Genomic DNA, 19,916 nt, shown 5'->3' on the forward strand with positions numbered 1-19,916 from the left:
CGTCGTGAGGGAGTTTGTTCCACCATTGGGGGGCCAGGGCAGCGAACAGTTTTGACTGGGCTGAGCGGGAGCTGTACCTCCTCAGTGGTAGGGAGGCGAGCAGGCCAGAGGTGGATGAACGCAGTGCCCTTGTTTGGGTGTAGAGCCTGATCAGAGCCTGGAGGTACTGAGGTGCCGTTCCCCTCACAGCTCCGTAGGCAAGCACCATGGTCTTGTAGCGGATGCGAGCTTCAACTGGAAGCCAGTGGAGAGAACGGAGGAGCGGGGTGACGTGAGAGAACTTGGGAAGGTTGAACACCAGACGGGCTGCGGCGTTCTGGATGAGTTGAAGGGGTTTAATGGCACAGGCAGGGAGCCCAGCCAACAGCGAGTTGCAGTAATCCAGACGGGAGATGACAAGTGCCTGGATTAGGACCTGCTCCGCTTCCTGTGTGAGGCAGGGTCGTACTCTGCGGATGTTGTAGAGCATGAACCTACAGGAACGGGCCACCGCCTTGATGTTAGTTGAGAACGACAGGGTGTTGTCCAGGATCACGCCAAGGTTCTTGGCGCTCTGGGAGGAGGACACAATGGAGTTGTCAACCGTGATGGCGAGATCATGGAACGGGCAGTCCTTCCCCGGGAGGAAGAGCAGCTCCGTCTTGCCGAGGTTCAGCTTGAGGTGGTGATCCGTCATCCACACTGATATGTCTGCCAGACATGCAGAGATGCGATTCGCCACCTGGTCATCAGAAGGGGGAAAGGAGAAGATTAATTGTGTGTCGTCTGCATAGCAATGATAAGAGAGACCATGTGAGGTTATGACAGAGCCAAGTGACTTGGTGTATAGCGAGAATAGGAGAGGGCCAAGAACAGAGCCCTGGGGGACACCAGTCGGCTCCCGAACGTAAGGCTCTCGAGGATTATTTGTCTGTGTCTCTTGACGCCGGCACCGTAGTGCCTTCTTCCTCCCCTGCCGGGACGGGGGTTTTTTTTGTTAAGAAGAAGGACGGTACTCTGCGCCCCTGCGTGGATTATCGAGGGCTGAATGACATAACGGTTAAGAATCGTTATCCGCTTCCCCTTATGTCATCAGCCTTCGAGATTCTGCAGGGAGCCAGGTTCTTTACTAAGTTGGACCTTCGTAACGCTTACCATCTCGTGCGCATCAGAGAGGGGGACCAGTGGAAAACGGCGTTTAACACTCCGTTAGGGCATTTTGAGTACCGGGTTCTGCCGTTTGGTCTCGCCAATGCGCCAGCTGTTTTTCAGGCATTAGTTAATGATGTTCTGAGAGACATGCTGAACATCTTTGTTTTTGTCTACCTTGACGATATCCTGATTTTCTCACCGTCACTCGAGATTCATGTTCAGCACGTTCTACGTGTACTCCAGCGCCTTTTAGAGAATTGTCTCTACGTGAAGGCTGAGAAGTGCTCTTTTCATGTCTCCTCCGTCACTTTTCTCGGTTCTGTTATTTCCGCTGAAGGCATTCAGATGGATCCCGCTAAGGTCCAAGCTGTCTGTGATTGGCCCGTTCCAAGGTCACGTGTCGAGTTGCAGCGCTTTCTAGGTTTCGCTAATTTCTATCGGCGTTTCATTCGTAATTTCGGTCAAGTTGCTGCCCCTCTCACAGCTCTTACTTCTGTCAAGACGTGTTTTAAGTGGTCCGGTTCCGCCCAGGGAGCTTTTGATCTTCTCAAAGAACGTTTTACGTCCGCTCCTATCCTCGTTACTCCTGACGTCACTAAACAATTCATTGTCGAGGTTGACGCTTCAGAGGTAGGCGTGGGAGCCATTCTATCCCAGCGCTTCCAGTCTGACGATAAGGTTCATCCTTGCGCTTATTTTTCTCATCGCCTGTCGCCATCGGAACGCAACTATGATGTGGGTAACCGCGAACTGCTCGCCATCCGCTTAGCCCTAGGCGAATGGCGACAGTGGTTGGAGGGGGCGACCGTTCCTTTTGTCGTTTGGACAGACCATAAGAACCTTGAGTACATCCGTTCTGCCAAACGACTTAATGCCCGTCAAGCTCGTTGGGCGTTGTTTTTCGCTCGTTTCGAGTTTGTGATTTCTTACCGTCCGGGTAGTAAGAACACCAAGCCTGATGCCTTATCCCGTCTCTTTAGTTCTTCTGTGGCTTCTACTGATCCCGAGGGGATTCTTCCTTATGGGCGTGTTGTCGGGTTGACAGTCTGGGGAATTGAAAGACAGGTTAAGCAAGCACTCGCGCACACTGCGTCGCCGCGCGCTTGTCCTAGTAACCTTCTTTTCGTTCCTGTTTCTACTCGTCTGGCTGTTCTTCAGTGGGCTCACTCTGCCAAGTTAGCTGGTCATCCCGGCGTTCGAGGTACTCTTGCTTCTATTCGCCAGCGCTTTTGGTGGCCTACTCAGGAGCGTGACACGCGCCGTTTCGTGGCTGCTTGTTCGGACTGCGCGCAGACTAAGTCAGGTAACTCTCCTCCTGCCGGTCGTCTCAGACCGCTTCCCATTCCTTCTCGACCATGGTCTCACATCGCCTTAGACTTCATTACCGGTCTGCCTTTGTCTGCGGGGAAGACTGTGATTCTTACGGTTGTCGATAGGTTCTCTAAGGCGGCACATTTCATTCCCCTCGCTAAGCTTCCTTCCGCTAAGGAGACGGCACAAATCATCATCGAGAATGTGTTCAGAATTCATGGCCTCCCGTTAGACGCCGTTTCAGACAGAGGTCCGCAATTCACGTCACAGTTTTGGAGGGAGTTCTGTCGTTTGATTGGTGCGTCCGTCAGTCTCTCTTCCGGGTTTCATCCCCAGTCTAACGGTCAAGCAGAAAGGGCCAATCAGACGATTGGTCGCATACTACGCAGCCTTTCTTTTAGAAACCCTGCGTCTTGGGCAGAACAGCTCCCCTGGGCAGAATACGCTCACAACTCGCTTCCTTCGTCTGCTACCGGGTTATCTCCGTTTCAGAGTAGTCTGGGTTACCAGCCTCCTCTGTTCTCATCCCAGCTTGCCGAGTCCAGCGTTCCCTCCGCTCAAGCGTTTGTCCAACGTTGTGAGCGCACCTGGAGGAGGGTGAGGTCTGCACTTTGCCGTTACAGGGCACAGACTGTGAGAGCCGCCAATAAACGTAGGATTAAGAGTCCTAGGTATTGTTGCGGCCAGAGAGTGTGGCTTTCCACTCGTAACCTTCCCCTTACGACAGCTTCTCGTAAGTTGACTCCGCGGTTCATTGGTCCGTTCCGTGTCTCCCAGGTCGTCAATCCTGTCGCAGTGCGACTGCTTCTTCCGCGACATCTTCGTCGCGTCCATCCTGTCTTCCATGTCTCCTGTGTCAAGCCCTTTCTTCGCACCCCCGTTCGTCTTCCCCCCCGTCCTTGTCGAGAGCGCACCTATTTACAAGGTACGTAGGATCATGGACATGCGTTCTCGGGGACGGGGTCACCAATACTTAGTGGATTGGGAGGGTTACGGTCCTGAGGAGAGGAGTTGGGTTCCGTCTCGGGACGTGCTGGACCGTTCGCTGATTGATGATTTCCTCCGTTGCCGCCAGGAGTCCTCCTCGAGTGCGCCAGGAGGCGCTCGGTGAGTGGGGGGTACTGTCATGTTTTGTCTTATATTGTCTTGTCATTTTGCTTTCCCTTCTGTTCGTTTTCCCCCTGCTGGTCTTATTAGGTTCGTTCCTTTTTTCTCTCTCCCTCCCTCTCTCTCTTCTCTCTATCGTTCCGTCCCTGCTCCCAGCTGTTCCTATTCCCCTACTCAATCATCTAATCTTTTCACACCTGTTCCGTATCTTGCCCTCTGATTAGAGTCCCTATTTCTCCCCTTGTCTTCCGTTTCTGTCCTGTCGGATCCTTGTATATTGTTCGCCGTGCTGTGTCTTTGTCTCGCCCTGTCGTGTCTTGTTTCCCTCAGATGCTGCGTGTGAGCAGGTGTCTGAGTCTGCTACGGTCGGTGCCTTCCCGAGGCAACCTACAGTTTATGGTCGAGTCTCCAGTCTGTCCTCGTCACTACGAGTGGAATTAGTTTTTTATGTTTTGTTTTCTGCTCTGATTTGTCTAGGAGTATTGCCTATTTCCTTTACTGGAATAAAGACTCTGTTTTCGCCAAGTCGCTTTTGGGTCCTCATTCACCTGCATAACAGTCTTGATAACAAGGACAAACACTCCCCCACACGCATACACACACCCACACAATCTTCAACCTTGTCTTCAGCATTTGCATGATAATTGGAATGTGTTTCTGAGGGAGGAAGGGGCAGGATGTCGGACAGTCAGTGTGTGTGTGTGTGTGTGTGTGTGCATGCGCATGCACGTGTGTGTGCACGTATTTCTGTGCGTTGGTATGTGTGTGTGTAAGGGAGAAAGTAAAAGTGAGTCATCATATAACCTGAAAGGAAAGTGTTGGTACAGCAGGTTTTGTCCTGCATTTGCAGGAAGGTTTCAGTCAATAGGACACAGAGAGGAAACCTGTTGGCTCTCATAGTCTCCCGGTGAAGTGGTGGTGGAGGGGGAGTCTGAATGAACGAGGGGGAGGGAGGCCAGAGGGGTGTTGCCATGAGTGACCCCCTCCTGCCACCATCTCCCTCTCCACTTACTCTGTCTTGAAAACAGTTAGCTCAGGAGAATGGAATCTTATCTCTGCAAAAATGCACTTTGGAATTCATCACCAGCGAATGCAACACATCAGCTCCTTGTGTGTGAGCGCATTTGTCTGACCATGCGAGCATGTGTTTGTCTAACCATGTGCGTGTGAAAGTGTGTGCCTATTGGTGTGTGGTTTGTGTGCACGAGAGTCTGTGCATGGTGTGTGTTAGGTGGGCCATGTGAACTGTTGGCAAAAGTCTTCCTCTGTTCCTCCTCATCCCTCACACTGCAGTCCACTCTCGGACATCAAGATCAAATTGTCCTTCCCAGCACGCAACACTCACAAATCATCCACTCCACTTTTTTCTCTCGCAGTGTCATTCCTTCAGAGGCCAAACCCAGTATCATTTGTTCTCAACATTTTAATAGCAACTGTGTGCACTTCCAATTATCTTTCCTTCAAACGATTAAAGATGAATACTTTAATTTGATCTTCAATGTATTTTTGAATACCGTATTAAGGTAAATTTCACAAGATACAGATGTAGGATATTCATTTGGTAAAGTTTGCTACAGCAGGAAAATTGTCTTGCAGCAACTGGAAATGTGAATTATTATGTGTATTATAATTAATGGACATTTCTTTAGTGTTGATATTTTTTGTTGGGCAAATCAAGTCTGACATTTTAAAGTGAAAATGACAAACTTTAGAAGCCTTTTAAACCTCGAATACGCTACACATTTGCATTTCCTGCTGTGCAGGAAAATTCTCAGCAACAAAGGAGTGATCAAATTAAGATCCTACATCTGTACGTACAAGTTGCCTATTTTCAATGGAACTTTTTTCAGGAATATCGCTACAGAAATACCAGTGCACAATAGGCTTTAGAGCACACCATCAGCCATCTCATATACTGACAGAGTGACATCAAAAGAACGTGTGTCATGCATCATGTGTGTGCAGTTCTCAGTTTAATGAGGTTACCTGAACAAACAGATGTTTAGTTGGGAAGAGATAAGGAGTTTGGAACTTTGTCACAGATATAAAGTGGCTCGTAAATCCTCCCATTATCGCCTGAGAAGCATTTATACTCACGCTGAACAGCTCCACTTCAGCCGTGTGTGTTATTGCTGAGGCCAAGGATCACTTAAGACCAAGATACGCCATCGTCAATACAGTTTTACTGCTCTTCTCCTCACCTCACTTCCTGCTTTCACGCCCAGGCTATGCTATTTTCAGTCCCACCTGACTCTACAATCCATTACGTCTTTAATTCAGCGATTAATTGAGCAGTGACACGGATGCGATGTCTCTGGATGGTTGTCAGCCGTGTTGAAGTTTGTACATAAAGTGTGTGTGCTGAAAACTAAAGTACGCCATGATGATGATATAGGTAACCATTTGAAGTGAAGGGTAAATAGGGATCAAGGGCCCTAGTCCCTGTCCCCTCTTCTCCAAATGTGACTCCAGTCAGTGTAGTGGACAGGAAAAGGATCGGGGGTGGTGTGGGGGGGGGGGGGAGACTCCGGTCGGCTTGTTAAGAGAGCGGTGAGGTATTACTTTAAAAGCTCCTCCACCCCCGTCGGAATGTGGAGGGGGGAACGTGGGACAGCGGACGTCTTTTCCAGAGGACGGGAAACCTGGGGGCAGAAGTGGAGTTATACCACTGCTCTTGTGATGAAGGGTCCTTACAGTAGCCTACTCTAACTGAAGGTTCCATATGTAGCAGATGGGAGTCTATGAAACTCACTCCTCAGCCTGGAGTTATTTCGGTGGCGCAATTGGGTAAGACACTTCAGGAGGGTGGTCACGTGTGTTTGCAAGGCAGAGGTCCTGGGTTTGAGCCTTGGTAAGAGCTGAATCAGGGGGGAGCGGTACTCATACTAGCTTTACACATACAGTAGCCTACTCACTGAAAGGTACATACAGTAGCCTACTCACTGAAAGGTACATACAGTAGCCTACTCACTGAAAGGTACATGCAGTAGCCTACTCACTGAAAGGTACATACAGTAGCCTACTCACTGAAAGGTACATGCAGTAGGCTACTCACTGAGAGACTGGACTGCTTCATGTTATGGTCACAGCACATGTTGCTTCCTAGTGGCCTCTTATTGGATAATAATGTCCTCACCAATCCAGATGTACAATGAAAAATACTGTACGTCATGATCAAAGCAAATACTGCTGTGAAGTACAAATAATTACAGTGTAATTTTTCAGATGATGCGGATAACAGTCCTGTAAATTGTCTGAGCTCACAGATGGGAAGGTGTGTGTGTTGTCCCTCTGGCCCAGGGTAATTCATCAGACTGGGTGAATTGATGGGAGTTGGGTTGAGTGTGTGTTTGGGGGTGAATCTCCAGATGAAATCTAATATGTGAGACGATGCATCCTAAAGAGACGTTTCCTCGTAGCCCTGCCCGGTGAATACCAATTTGGTGGCCGCCGCTGGAAGGACGATTGCCCCTTGCTTGAACAAGGCGGCGGGGAATTACAATGTACCTTTTTTTGGCTCGATCCATCCAATCACAGCCCCCAAATTGTAGTGACTTTATCCTCCCCTATGAGTCATCTATTCATACCTTGGTCTGGTAAGAGAATATGTTTGGTCTTATTCAGTAACATACTCATGAATTGATCATGGAGATTGTATTGTCTGTGATCATCTCAGCATGTTAGCTGATAATAAAAACGGTGTTCATGAGAATCAGTGGGTGGGTTTGTAAAAATAATGAAGGAAAAGAATTAGCCAGTCCACCCTGACCTTATCTCTAACTGTGTGTGTGTTTGTGTGTGTGTTTGATGGTAGTGGGGGTGGTCTGACTTAGTGACATCACCATCAGGGAGGATCCAAATGACCAGGAAAGTCAATTAGAGTTACACTGAGTTTACCAGCTGGACTCTCTGTATAGCACAAGAGACAGAGAGAGACAGAGAGAGAGAGAGAGAGAGAGAGAGAGAGAGAGAGAGAGAGAGAGAGAGAGAGAGAGAGAGAGAGAGAGAGAGAGAGAGAGAGAGAGAGAGAGAGAGAGAGAGAGAGAGAGAGAGAGAGAGGAAAAGGGAAAAAGGGGAGGAGAGACAAAAAGAGAATGAGAGACAACGAAAGAGAGGAAGGGAAAGAGACACATTTCGGAAGCTGGGGACCAGAGGGAATTTTTTGCCGGTTACAGAACAGTCTCCAGACTAATTTGTCTTGTGCAGGTCCATACAGTAGATAAATTGTGTGTATATTTGTCTCTCTGTGTCTGAGCAGAGGTGGAAGTGTCGGCGACAGAGAGAGGGAGTTGCCTGTTTGAAGAGGTCAGGAAGGCAGGGGGAAGCCGGTGGATATGTTTTAAGAGGCCGCTTATCTGAAACTGACAACAGGATGAGAGGGTGAGTGAGAGGGGAGAGCCCAGCAGTACAGGGGGAGAACCATGGAGAGTACAGCGTCCTCATTCACAGCCCACTCACAGAGGACACACAGACACAGGCTAACCTGAGGGAGAGAGAAGCAGAGATCGAGGGGAAGAAAGAGAGGGAAAGAGCCTACTTTGTCCATTCTGTCCGACCGAGTGGGAGCGAGAGGCGAGGGTTCGTAACACTGGAGCTCAAGGATAAACCATGGACTCTGCACACCTCTTACCACGCCTGGACGTGAGTACTACACACACACACACACACACACACACACACACACACACACACACACACACACACACACACACACACACACACACACACACACACACACACACACACACACACACACACACACACACACACACACACACACACACACATATACTGTCCATGTCTGCCAAGCCAACTCTGCCTGGCCGCGGGAACTTCACTGCTCAAACCATTAGCCACTCTAGGGAGAACAAACGCATGCTCACACGCCCGCAGAGGCTGGCATGCTGTGTTGCTCTAAACCAAACGCCTGGAAGCCGAAGGTCCGAGAACAATGTGACTGTTATGTTTTCAGAAGACATAACGTGACTCCTCTTTAGGAGCGTAAAGGCATGAATTATTCCTCTGTGTTAACGGAGAATCCAGCTTTTCAGTGTTGTTTCTGTCTTTTCCACCTCGGGTCCTGTGTCGACCGGACGCGTGAAGTCTTTGAACTCTCTGATGTCACGTGTCGGACATGTCACGGTTTCCACCAAATGCTTCTGCAATGTTCGGCCCTCGGCGAGCCCCCTGTTCACCAAAACGTAGCCTCCTGCTGCCGGTCACTTAGCTCCCTGACTCTCAGATCGTCTGAACTTAGCTCGGAAGGAATCGTGTGGATCACGGCGAGGGGGGGGGGGACTTTCCGGTTACTTACAGTTCAGGTTGAAATAGAATGGAGACAAAGTTGACTTGTTGATGCTCTGCACCTTATGTGCTACTTATAGACTCTTGTGAGAATGTACCTGGGAACGAAAGCCCTGGCAGTAGTGACTACTATGCTGTACATTGTGTGTCTGTCTAATGTCTTTCCAAAGGTCCAGGTAGCTCATGTCCCAAATCAAATCAAATGTTATTTGTCACACGCTTCGCAAACAACAGGTGTAGGCCAACGGCGAAATGCTTACTGACTGGGCCCTTTTCTCACAGGGCAGAGTTAAAGATACATTTAAATAAAAACATTAGAATAGAAATAGTGACAAGAGGAATGAAACACAGTGAATAACGGAGAACAATAACGAGTCAAAATAACACGCTATAAACATGTACCGGAACCGAGTCGATGTGCAGGGCTACAAGGTAATTGAGGTTACTATGTACATACAGTATGGTACAGTAGGGGTAAAGTGACTAGGCGACAGGTTAGATAATAGACAGTAGCAGCAGTGTATGTGGTGAGTGTGAAAATGTGTGTGTGTGAGAGTGTCAGCACGCATGTGTGTGTGGGCGTATGTAGTGTGTGTGTGTGTGTGTTGGGGTGTGAGTGTAAGTATGTGTGAGTGTGTGGGTCCAGTGTGCCAACAGTCAGTGCACGAGAGTTAGTGCAAAAAAGGCCAATACAGTTTTTCCGGGTAGCCATTTGATTAGCTATTTAGCAGTCTTCTTTAGCAGTCTTCTTTAGCAGTCTTCTTTAGCAGTCTCATGGCTCGGGGGGGAGAAGTTGTTCAGGGTCCTGTTGGTTCCAGGCTGGTACCACATGCCGTGTGGTAGCAGAGAGAACAGCCTATGGCTTGGGTGGCTGGAGTCTTTGACAATTTTGGGGGGTTTTCCTCTGATACCACCTGGTGAAGACGTGCTGGATGGCAGAGAGCTCGGCCCAAGTGATGTACTGGGCCGTACGCACCACCCCATTCTGGCGATGTTGTGAGAGAGTTGGTTGGTTCCCCAGTAGCCGGAAAGTGTCTGGTCTACTCCACCTTTCCTTAGGGAGCCTCATCGTCTGCTGTCATCTTAACCCTGTCTACATTCCTATGTGTGTGTGTGTGTGTGTGTGTGTGTGTGTGTGTGTGTGTGTGTGTGTGTGTGTGTGTGTGTGTGTGTGTGTGTGTGTGTGTGTGTGTGTGTGTGTGTGTGTGTGTGTGTGTGTGTGTGTGTGTGTGTGTGTGTGTGTGTGCGTGCAAGCATATTTTTGTTGTGATTGTACGTGTGCATGATGGATGCGCAGCGCTATGCCTTAAAAAAACATTCAAATCCATTGGCTTTTGTCCATCACACGCATACACACTCACACACACACACACACATTCACACACAAAACACATCTGTTCCTCTTGGCATGTACGTGTTTGCACTCAGTCTGCGTGGTGCGTACGCGTAAAGGTTTGTTGAGGAAGGCGAGTGGCGGGCTGAAAGTCTGGGGCCGCCCGCGTCATTAGCCTCTTAATCGCCCCAGCTGGAATAAATTATAATACACTCTAATAAAAACCACCCAGCAGGCAACCAGCAGGCAACCAAATATTATTCTAATGATTTCATCTGTCACGCTTCGAGATAAAAAAAAATGTTTTGTCCTAGCTTCAGCCTCATACATGAAATCATAAAGCAGTGAATGCCGTGGTCATCAGAGAGCTGTGTCGTGTGTTAGCGATGTAAAGAGAGGGGTGAGGAACATTCCAGATGCATTAGGTGTAGGTGTGTCGCTTTCAGGTGATTATGAGAATGGTCCACACAGGTGCGCTGGTTGAGCAAGTTAGGAAGAAGAAAAAAAACGACGTTCTTGCGATGTGTGTAACGTGAGCTTGCCCAAGTTGGTGTGGGTGAGTTGAAGATTTCCACGACATACAGTCATTATGACTTGGGGCAGCCAGTGTGTGTGTTTGTGTGTGTGTGTTAGAGAGGGAAGGAGAGGGAGAGAGAGGGAGAGAGAGGGAGAGAGAGGGAGGGAGAAGGAGAGAGAGAGGGAGGGAGGGAGGGAGGGAGGGAGGGAGGGAGGGAGGGAGGGAGGGAGGGAGGGAGGGAGGGAGGGAGGGAGGGAGGGAGGGAGGGAGGGAGAGGGAGGGAGGAGGGAGGGAGGGAGGGAGGGAGGGAGGGAGGGAGGGAGGGAGGGAGGGAGGGAGGGAGGGAGGGAGAGGGAGAGAGGGAGAGAGAGGGAGGGAGGGAGGGAGGGAGGGAGAGGAGAGGGAGTAAGAGGGAGTAAGAGGGAGGGAGAGGGAGGGAGAGGGAGAGAGAGGGAGGGAGAGGGAGAGAGAGGGAGAGAGAGGGAGAGAGAGGGAGAGAGAGGGAAGGAGAGAGAGAGAGGGAGGGGGAGAGAGAGGGAGAGGGAGAGGGAGAGAGAGGGAGGGAGAGAGAGGGAGAGGGAGGGAGAGGGAGAGGGAGGAAGGGAGGGAGGGAGGGAGGGAGGGGGAGGGAGGGAGGGAGGGGAGGGAGGGAGAGGGAGGGAGAGGGAGGGAGAGGGAGAGAGAGGGGAGAGAGGGAGGGAGAGGAGAGAGAGAGGGAGAGAGAGGGAGAGAGAGGGAAGGAGAGAGAGAGAGGGAGGGGGAGAGAGAGGGAGAGAGAGGGAGAGAGAGGGAGAGAGAGGAAGGAGAGAGAGAGAGGGAGGGGGAGAGAGAGAGGGAGAGGGAGGGAGAGGGAGGGAGGGAGGGAGGGAGAGAGAGAGGGAGAGGGAGAGAGAGGGAGGGAGAGAGAGGGAGAGGGAGGAAGGGAGGAGAGGGAGGGAGAGGGAGAGAGAGGGAAGGAGAGAGAGAGAGGGAGGGAGAGAGAGGGAGGGGAGAGAGAGAGAGAGAGAGAGAGAGAGAGAGAGAGAGAGAGAGAGAGAGAGAGAGAGAGAGAGAGAGAGAGAGAGAGAGAGAGAGAGAGAGAGAGAGAGAGAGAGAGAGAGAGAGAGAGAGAGAGAGAGAGAGAGAGAGAGAGAGAGGGAGGGAGGAGGGAGGAGGGAGGGAGGGAGGGAGGGAGGGAGGGAGGGAGAGGGAGGGAGAGGGAGGAGGGAGGGAGAGAGAGGGAGAGAGAGAGGGAGGAGAGGGAGAGAGAGAGGGAGAGAGAGGGGAGGGAGGGAGGGAGGGAGGGAGAGGGAGAGGGGAGGGAGGGAGGGAGAGGGAGAGGGAGAGGGAGGGAGGGAGGAGAGAGAGGGAGAGAGAGGGAGAGAGAGGGCGAGGGAGGGAGAGGGAGAGAGAGAGGGAGAGAGAGGGCGAGGGAGGGAGGGAGGGAGGGAGAGGGAGAGGGAGAGAGAGGGAGAGGGAGGGAGAGAGAGGGGGGAGGGAGAGAGGAGGGAGAGGGAGAGAGAGGGAGGAGGGAGGGAGAGAGAGAGAGAGGGAGAGGGAGAGAGAGGGAGGGAGAGGGAGAGAGAGGGAGGGAGAGGGAGAGAAGGAATCTGGGGGAAAGAAACACGGGAAGAACAACAGGAAGGGAAAGTGGCGGGACCAGGCGTAACACGAAGACAGCGGCCGCGGATAAATCAGCCGGCTGCGGTGACACTGGGCCCTCTCGCCCCGGCAACACTCGGCAGCACTCTTCCGCAAAAACACTATTCATTTAGAGGGCTTAGGAAAAATACCAACACAAGGGAGAGAGGGGAGAGAGAAATGAAGATAGGGAGAAAAAGAAAAACAGAGGTTGGGAAAGAGAGAGACATGCAGATAAAGAAGAATGGAGAGACAGGGAACACAGGGGGGGTGGGAGGGGGGCAGTGGAAAGAGATATGGAAAAGGACAAGTGGTGATAGAGAGACTGAGTCAAAGAGAGAAGGGGAGCGTATATAGAGAGTATATATCTGTATATATATCACTTCTCTCTCTTTAACTCTTGTCTCTCTATCACCCCTTGTGGACTAAGAAAACGAGAGACTAAAAGACAGAGCGTGAAGAGACGTAGAGAGAGGGAAAGAGAGACACTTCTGTTGGTCTGTTTTGATCTGTGGGTTCAGAGGGCCAGCGAGCAGACCGCCCTGCCTGATTACACACACAAATCTCTCGTCTTCGTGCGCATGGGGTCACTCTACCGTCTGGTCCGGGTCAGACATCATCTAATATGTCTGAGAGCACCCCCTTTCCCCACCTCACCCCTCACCTCCCCCGGAAGACTTGATTAGTCCCATGTCAGCGGAGAGAGGGGGGGGGGGGGGGGCTAATGCAGGGATGTCACCATCCAGGATGGATGGAGAGGGGGGCGGCTTGACGGAGAGGATGGCAGATAATGAGGCCAAATGGAGTTTAGTGGCTTCTCTCCCCGTTTAGATTAGCTGGAGAAACACAGGGAGATGGTGGACGTACTCTAGATGGATGTATGGCAGGGTGTCCTCTGACTCCCCCCCACAACCACCACCCCCACCCACCCACTCCCCCTTCTGCAAGTAACCTTTGAACCTTCATTAGGGGGGGGGGGGGGGGGGTCCTCAATCTAGTTTACGAGCCTTGGGACGCCACGGGAAAGGCTGTACAGTTGTGGCTCTCTAATCTCTAATCGTACTCTAATTGTCCTGTAGCGTTGCCTCAAGTGGAGAGGCATCGGGCAGAAGGACATTACTTTGGGTGGGGCTGCCTGAGTTAATGGCTAGTGAGCAGAGTCCCACGCTCACAGCTTATTTTCCCAGGGTATTACTGTGTCTGTTCTTGCTCACACACACACACACACACACACTCACATGCACGCGCGCACACACTCACACACACGCATACACACACGCACACGCACACACACACACAAACCCACACACACCCTGTGAACTTCTTGTAAACCCTACTCTGACACTATAGCATGATTAGCTGTCATTAGGGCGTCGTTATGTGTTCGTGCCATAAATGTCTCAGTTATCTAGCTGTGTCGAACTCAATCGATTCTCAGCTCAGTACCGAGATGAGATAGGGAGAGTGCAGAATTAGAAAACACTTCGCTCGAGTCTGCAGGGAAAACTAGGACGTTCAGCTCTACGTCGTTTATATTCATCGAGACGTATCTTTTCCTCTTAGAGTAATGACGACATCTGTCATTTCTTTCGTTGTAGGATGATGGTAAAGCAGACCGGTTGAGAGGAGAGAAGTCATGGCCCAGCCCAGGTCTCAGTCTCTGCGTGAACCTCCAAACTTTGAATGCTTTGAACCAAATCTAGGGTCAGCTTTACCCTCCCCCAATCCTAACGGCAAACTGACTCACTAGTTAAGTGCCAAATTCATCCTACTTTGAACAATAGACAGGTCAGACACCGCACTCTGACCTCTAGTTCCTGACTCCAGAGGGCACAAGGCCATTAAGGCCTGTAGTTTGTAATTAGTCACTCATTTGGGTGGTAACCCGGCTGGATGTTAACGCTATGACCTCCAGCACTGGGCCTTTTTCCCCGCGCTGCAGACAGGCCAGTTAGCAACTATGGTCTCATTATTTGGTTGAAGCACCTGTATAGGTAAGCTGTGGGAAGTAAATTAGAGCAATAGAGATATAAAGTACAGTAGCTCCACTAGTTATTATTCTCCAGTCAAGTCAACTGGCTTTAGCTCATTGGTGGTTTTTAGCAGGACTACTTATTAAGGTTCTCCTACGCATGTACACACACACACTGCACACACTGAATATATCCTCTGCTTAATCACTGTTATCCCCCTGTGCTTGAGTTTCCTAGGAGATGGGGCCTTGGCAACACATAGCAATACATGAACATTAAGGAAAACAAAGTGGTGCTGTTTTTACAGCCATGTGTATCCAGCAAACAACTTCACGTGGACTTCAGCAGTACATTTCTTGATATCGCGCCAGACTTACTGCATTTGTTTAAACAGCACGTTTTGTACTGCTACAGTGGTAAATGTGAAAATAAAAGATGACGCCAAATGAAACGAACACCCCCACCTCCCTGTCACGGTTTTAAGGCCAGTGAAAGTCGATTGGGGTTCGTTTTAAGGCCCTCTCTCTCTCTCTCTCTCTCTCTCTCTCTCTCTCTCTCTCTCTCTCTCTCTCTCTCTCTGTCTCTCTGCCTCGCTCTGTCTTGAACTTTCGCTAGCGAACTTGCAACATTGTGTCGACTGGGTCCAACCCACGAGCAAACCTGCTACATGATCAACTTTGGTCCCAGCACGCTAGTGGATCTTACATAATAGTTTCACAGTTGATGAGCTCCGCACAGACAGAGCTGTATTTGCGTCTCGTATTTTAGCCTCTTCTCAGGTGTCCCGACTTGTCTTTCGGACCCCAAAAAAAGGTACATTTGTCACCAAGATGCATCAATTCATTCACAAGAGTGTAGTACTAATGACATATCCCGAAAGTCATAAAACGTTCTCTCGGAGGATTGAAGCTATGAGTAGTGGTGTTTCAAACCCCCACACTCCAATTTACTGAAAGACATTAAACATATGGTATAGGAATTTCAATGAACAACGTGGGACTTTAAAGCGCACCACTGGAAGCGTCAAGAAGTGAACGACTTAAGCGTTTCGTTTCCTCTTCTCCCTGAAATAAACCCTAACTTCACTCCTCTCCTCCCCCACTCCTCCCCCTCTCTCCCTTCATGCAGATCCACCATGTTCCCTGCTAACCTCTTGGTCCTGATGGTCCTGCTGCTACCTCAAGCCTCGTCTGGTCGCCAGGGCGGAGCCACCGAGCCCGATGGTAGTGTGTCGTCGTTGTTATCGTCATCACCAACCCCCCTGGACCCTAGCCTGGCCCAGACCATCCAGAACCTGCTGCTGAGCCGCCTGGGCCTGCAGTCCCACCCCAACCCCCGGCCAGGTGCCCCCGTCCCACAGTACATAGTGGACCTCTATCGCTTCCACTCCCAGCAGTACCACCTAGTCCAGGATCCACACTTCAGCTATCCCAGCCAGCATGTCCAGGAGGCCAACACCGTGCGCAGCTTCCACCACACAGGTAACATTACACATGTGGTCTGGGCCCAATATCCCCAAAGCGTCTGATATTAGTTTAGCCTTTAAGATCATAATGAATAAGATCATATGGACAGATCCTGGATCAGCACTCCTAATCTGAGGCTCTGTGTGGATAGTTTGCAACGCAGTTCTACCTTGTCCTGCCACTGATTGGGATCAGTTCCACATCACGTTTTTTAATGGACACTGTTCTACACATCCCATTTGTAGTTTCAGTCCGGGTTAGATGGCATTGATGGCGACAGGGCTGTGATACCCAGTCTGTTTCTGTTATGACTCCACCTTGGCAGTCAGTAGGCTCCAAAGTCAGACCCTCTATTTTCCATTTGATAACGTGGATGTTTCCATAACAGTCACAAGCTAACCAGCAACAAGTGGAGGTCCTATTCTGATGTTAGTGTGTGCAATGAAAAGCTTATCTAGCTGTTTATGGCACTGAATGTGTTTGACATTTAAAGTTAAGGGTTGACAGGTCAATTTACCTTGTATTCGACATTGTGAGATTACAATGTTTGATATAGGAAATCCTACAAGAGAGACCTCCATGGAACTGCAGAGAACATCAGTTTTGTTTTACAAATTGAACCTTCTTCTCTGAACTATCTTAACCTCTCTCTCTCTCTCTCTCTCTCTCTCTCTCTCTCTCTCTCCCTCCCTCTCTCTCTCTCTCTCTCTCCCTCCCTCCCTCCCTCCCTCCCTCCCTCCCTCTCTCCCTCTACCTCCCTCCCTCCCTCCCTCCCTCCCCCCCCTCCCTCCCAGAGTCTACCAGTCCCTCACTCCCCCTTGAAAAGAGGCAGACCACCGCGAGCAACAACAGGGTCCCCATCTCCTTCAACGTGTCGTCCATCCCCCAGGATGAGCGTGTGGTGTCTGCAGAGCTACGTTTCTTCCGGGGTGGTGGGGCCAGCCCGGGCCCTGGGGCCCACAGGGTCAGCCTGTTCCTCTCTGGAAGCCCTGGGGACTCTGAGTCTGAGCCCACTCTGCTGGAGTCACGGGTCCTCACACGGGCCCCCAACACCAAGCCAGCTGTCTCCTGGGAGGCATTCAGCCTCAGCACCGAACTCTTCCTGGGGGACCACGCTCAGACTGGGAGCCTGGCCTTCCTCCTGGAGGTGACCCCTCTGGGTAACACCACCCTCCTCACCCCCCCTGACCATGATGCTCTACCACCTTCCACTGGGGAGGAAGGACGAAGAGTGGGACACCTGAGGGTGCGCAGATCTCTGGGACAGGACGAACACAGCTGGGCACGAGAGAGACCCCTGCTGGTTACTTACAGCCATGACGGGCGTGGAGAGGCACTAGCCGCCCATGTCCGGAGAACCTCTGGCACTGCCCAGAGGATGAGGGGGAGGAAGGGGGCCAGAGAAAGGGGCAGGAGTAGCAGCAGCAACCGGGGAAGGGACAGAAACAAGGACAGGGAGAGGGACAGGGGCCGGAGTGCCAGCCCTGGCTGGGGCGGTAGCTGGGACGAGGGTGGAAGAGTGAAGCGTAATGGTGGCCGCGCAGCAAAGCTGAAGCGTCTGTCCCGCACCCGCTGCCGCCGCCACCCGCTCTACGTGGACTTCAAAGACGTGGGCTGGAACAAGTGGATCGTGGCGCCTAGCGGCTACGACGCCTTCTTCTGCCTGGGGGAGTGTCGCTTCCCGCTCGCCGACCACATGAACTCATCCAGCCACGCCATGGTGCAGACGCTGGTGAACTCGGTGAACGGAGCCGTGCCGCGGGCCTGCTGCGTGCCCACCGCCCTCAGCCCCATCGCCATGCTCTACCTGGACCCGCAGGACCGCGTGGTGCTCAAAAACTACCAGGACATGGTGGTGGAGGGCTGTGGATGTCGGTGACGGGAAACACAAGAGAGGGAGGGAGGAGAGAGATGGAAGGAGAGATTGATGGCGTAAAGACAGAGGGCAAGGACAGAACCCAGCCCAGCAGGACCACGTGAAATAAGAGGACCTGGATCTTGTGGCGGAGGGATGCAAATACCTAGTACTAGCGGGGGACCGGAGAGATGGATGAGGCAGGAAGAGAAGAGACGGGAATGTAGAACCCAATCCAGCAGGAACAAGTGCTTTCTAAGAAGTGCATGGTGTCGGAGGGCCACAGCTGTCGGTAGTGGAAATAAAGAGGAGTAGAAAGAGCGGAGAAGAAAGAGAGAGAGAGAGAGAGAGAGAGAGAGAGAGAGAGAGAGAGAGAGAGAGAGAGAGAGAGAGAGAGAGAGAGAGAGAGAGAGGGGGAAAAACAGAGACAGAGGAGCCCCCTTAGGACACACAGTGCAGTGCTTCAGAAGTACCACACAGTGAGAGTATGAAGAGAAGACAGAGGGAACGACAGAGAGGGAGAGAAATAACGAAGCAGTCTTCCACATCCCGGTAGGGGAAGAGGATGCTGCTGACAGGAGAAGAGGGGAACGACAGCCAGGAGTAGAGGAGAAGAGAATCCTCCCATTAGCCCCACCTCCTCTCCTTCAATAGCACTCCACTCGCTGACAGCCCTGTGCTTGTTCAGTGCTCCCTCGCCAGCCCTCTACGTGTCTGTAACGTGTCTGTGTCTGTGTCTCTCCGTGCTTAGTGTGTCGCTCACCTCCTTCCAGCATCAGTCTGTAAAGGAGACGCACTCAATCAGTGGAGTGGAAGGGGAAGAGATGAAGATATCAGTGCCAGAGTATACTATCTGTACGGTTGGATATCAAGAGTGGCTTATAGTACAGAGAAAGCTGTCATGTGGCCCCATATGAGGAGGATGACACATGTAGCCTTTGCATCAGTTGACATCATCCTCAAACTAACTCGGCTAACTTGTCTGGGCCAACGGACAGCCACTGACCTCTCATCAAGAGAGACGTTGACGGACACTCCTCGCAGACTGAATAGATATGGATTTTTCGCAGACAGACAGACATGAATCGTCCCGTCATGAGATATATATTTTTTAAACCACAACAATAATACAGAGGAATTATTATGCTATTTGTTTGAATGTACTACTATCATTATTATTTAAAGATAACTTTTTGTTGTACATTTCCTTTGCAGAGATGAAGAAAATTCAGAAAACCGTTGTCATCAAAGTAATTCCATTAAATGGTCAATCTAACTTAACGAGTCACATTGGGTATTTAAATAGCAACCACATATGGTGTATTTAACCTTGAAAATATTTAAGATATCTGCTCTCTACAAAGCCACATGTACAGTACCGTAATACACCTAAAACCTGCGGCCCTTATAGTAGCTTTGGTACAGCATGTTATGGTGGCTTTTGGTGTACTACACATACAAAAACACAGTGTTGTAATGACGCAGTCATAAGCTCAAGAAATGCCACATATCAAGGCTCTGTGTATTGTATTCTACTGAATCGTGTAACAAGAACACAATGTCATCGTCGAACACACATGTCTTTGCTGGAGGTGTGCACGTTAGATTGTTTTGAAGAACGGCTAATGTTAAAGCAGTTGATTTCCAGTGCCTTTTGGACGAGGGCTTTGCAGGTGTTCTCCTGTTATGAGTTGAGTATTTTGAGTATCTTTCCAGCGTTTTGCTTTTCCCTCTATTTAAATGGAAGCATTTAAACAACAGTCTGTAAAATGTTTGACATTGTCTGAAAACGTGATGATACCTGTAATAAACAAACCAAGCAGCAGCTCTGTCACATGATTGGGTTTTGAAAATCAACCACATTTCCTTGTTCCTCCTCTGCTAGTGTTCTGAGGACCTATTGCTCTGAGTCTATGCATGAAGACAAGGGGAGAGCAGAAGGGGACGGTGAAATCCTTTCATTGGTCAGAATCTCTTTCAATCACAAATTGACCCCTAGATAGACATTTGAGCCAAGGAAGGAAGCCAGTGGTCCCTTGATGAAACCAGAACAAACCAGATTTGGCTGTAGGCCTCGAGTACCTATATAGTCCCAATGAGACACAAAGGCCTGTGATAGAAGGGCATGAGGAGAAGGCTATTCATGGGGCAGATCCACATCCCTTACTGGCAAAACCACTGCACCACCTTGTCAATTCACACCCGGCCTGTGATGCAGCCCACATGTGTTTCTGATCGCCAGATGTTACGCAGAGAGCTACTGCACCTCTGAGCTCGCAGCAGTCAGTGTGCTCGGCAA

General features: G+C 50.6%; 1 protein-coding gene across 1 annotated transcript; it reads left to right on the top strand.

Moving 5' to 3' along the window:
* The first annotated feature begins 7,576 nt into the window (after positions 1–7,576).
* LOC123993072 (bone morphogenetic protein 4-like) lies at positions 7,577–19,442 on the top strand. The gene is made up of 3 exons (XM_046294837.1): positions 7,577–8,190; positions 15,425–15,777; positions 16,557–19,442. Exons 2-3 carry the CDS (start codon positions 15,432–15,434, stop codon positions 17,639–17,641), a joined length of 1,431 nt encoding a protein of 476 aa, XP_046150793.1. The 5' UTR covers positions 7,577–8,190; positions 15,425–15,431; the 3' UTR covers positions 17,642–19,442.
* The last annotated feature ends 474 nt before the right edge of the window (positions 19,443–19,916 follow it).

The sequence above is a fragment of the Oncorhynchus gorbuscha genome, linkage group LG13, assembly GCF_021184085.1.
Source record: "Oncorhynchus gorbuscha isolate QuinsamMale2020 ecotype Even-year linkage group LG13, OgorEven_v1.0, whole genome shotgun sequence".
In the NCBI taxonomy this organism is placed as follows: Eukaryota; Metazoa; Chordata; class Actinopteri; order Salmoniformes; family Salmonidae; genus Oncorhynchus; species Oncorhynchus gorbuscha.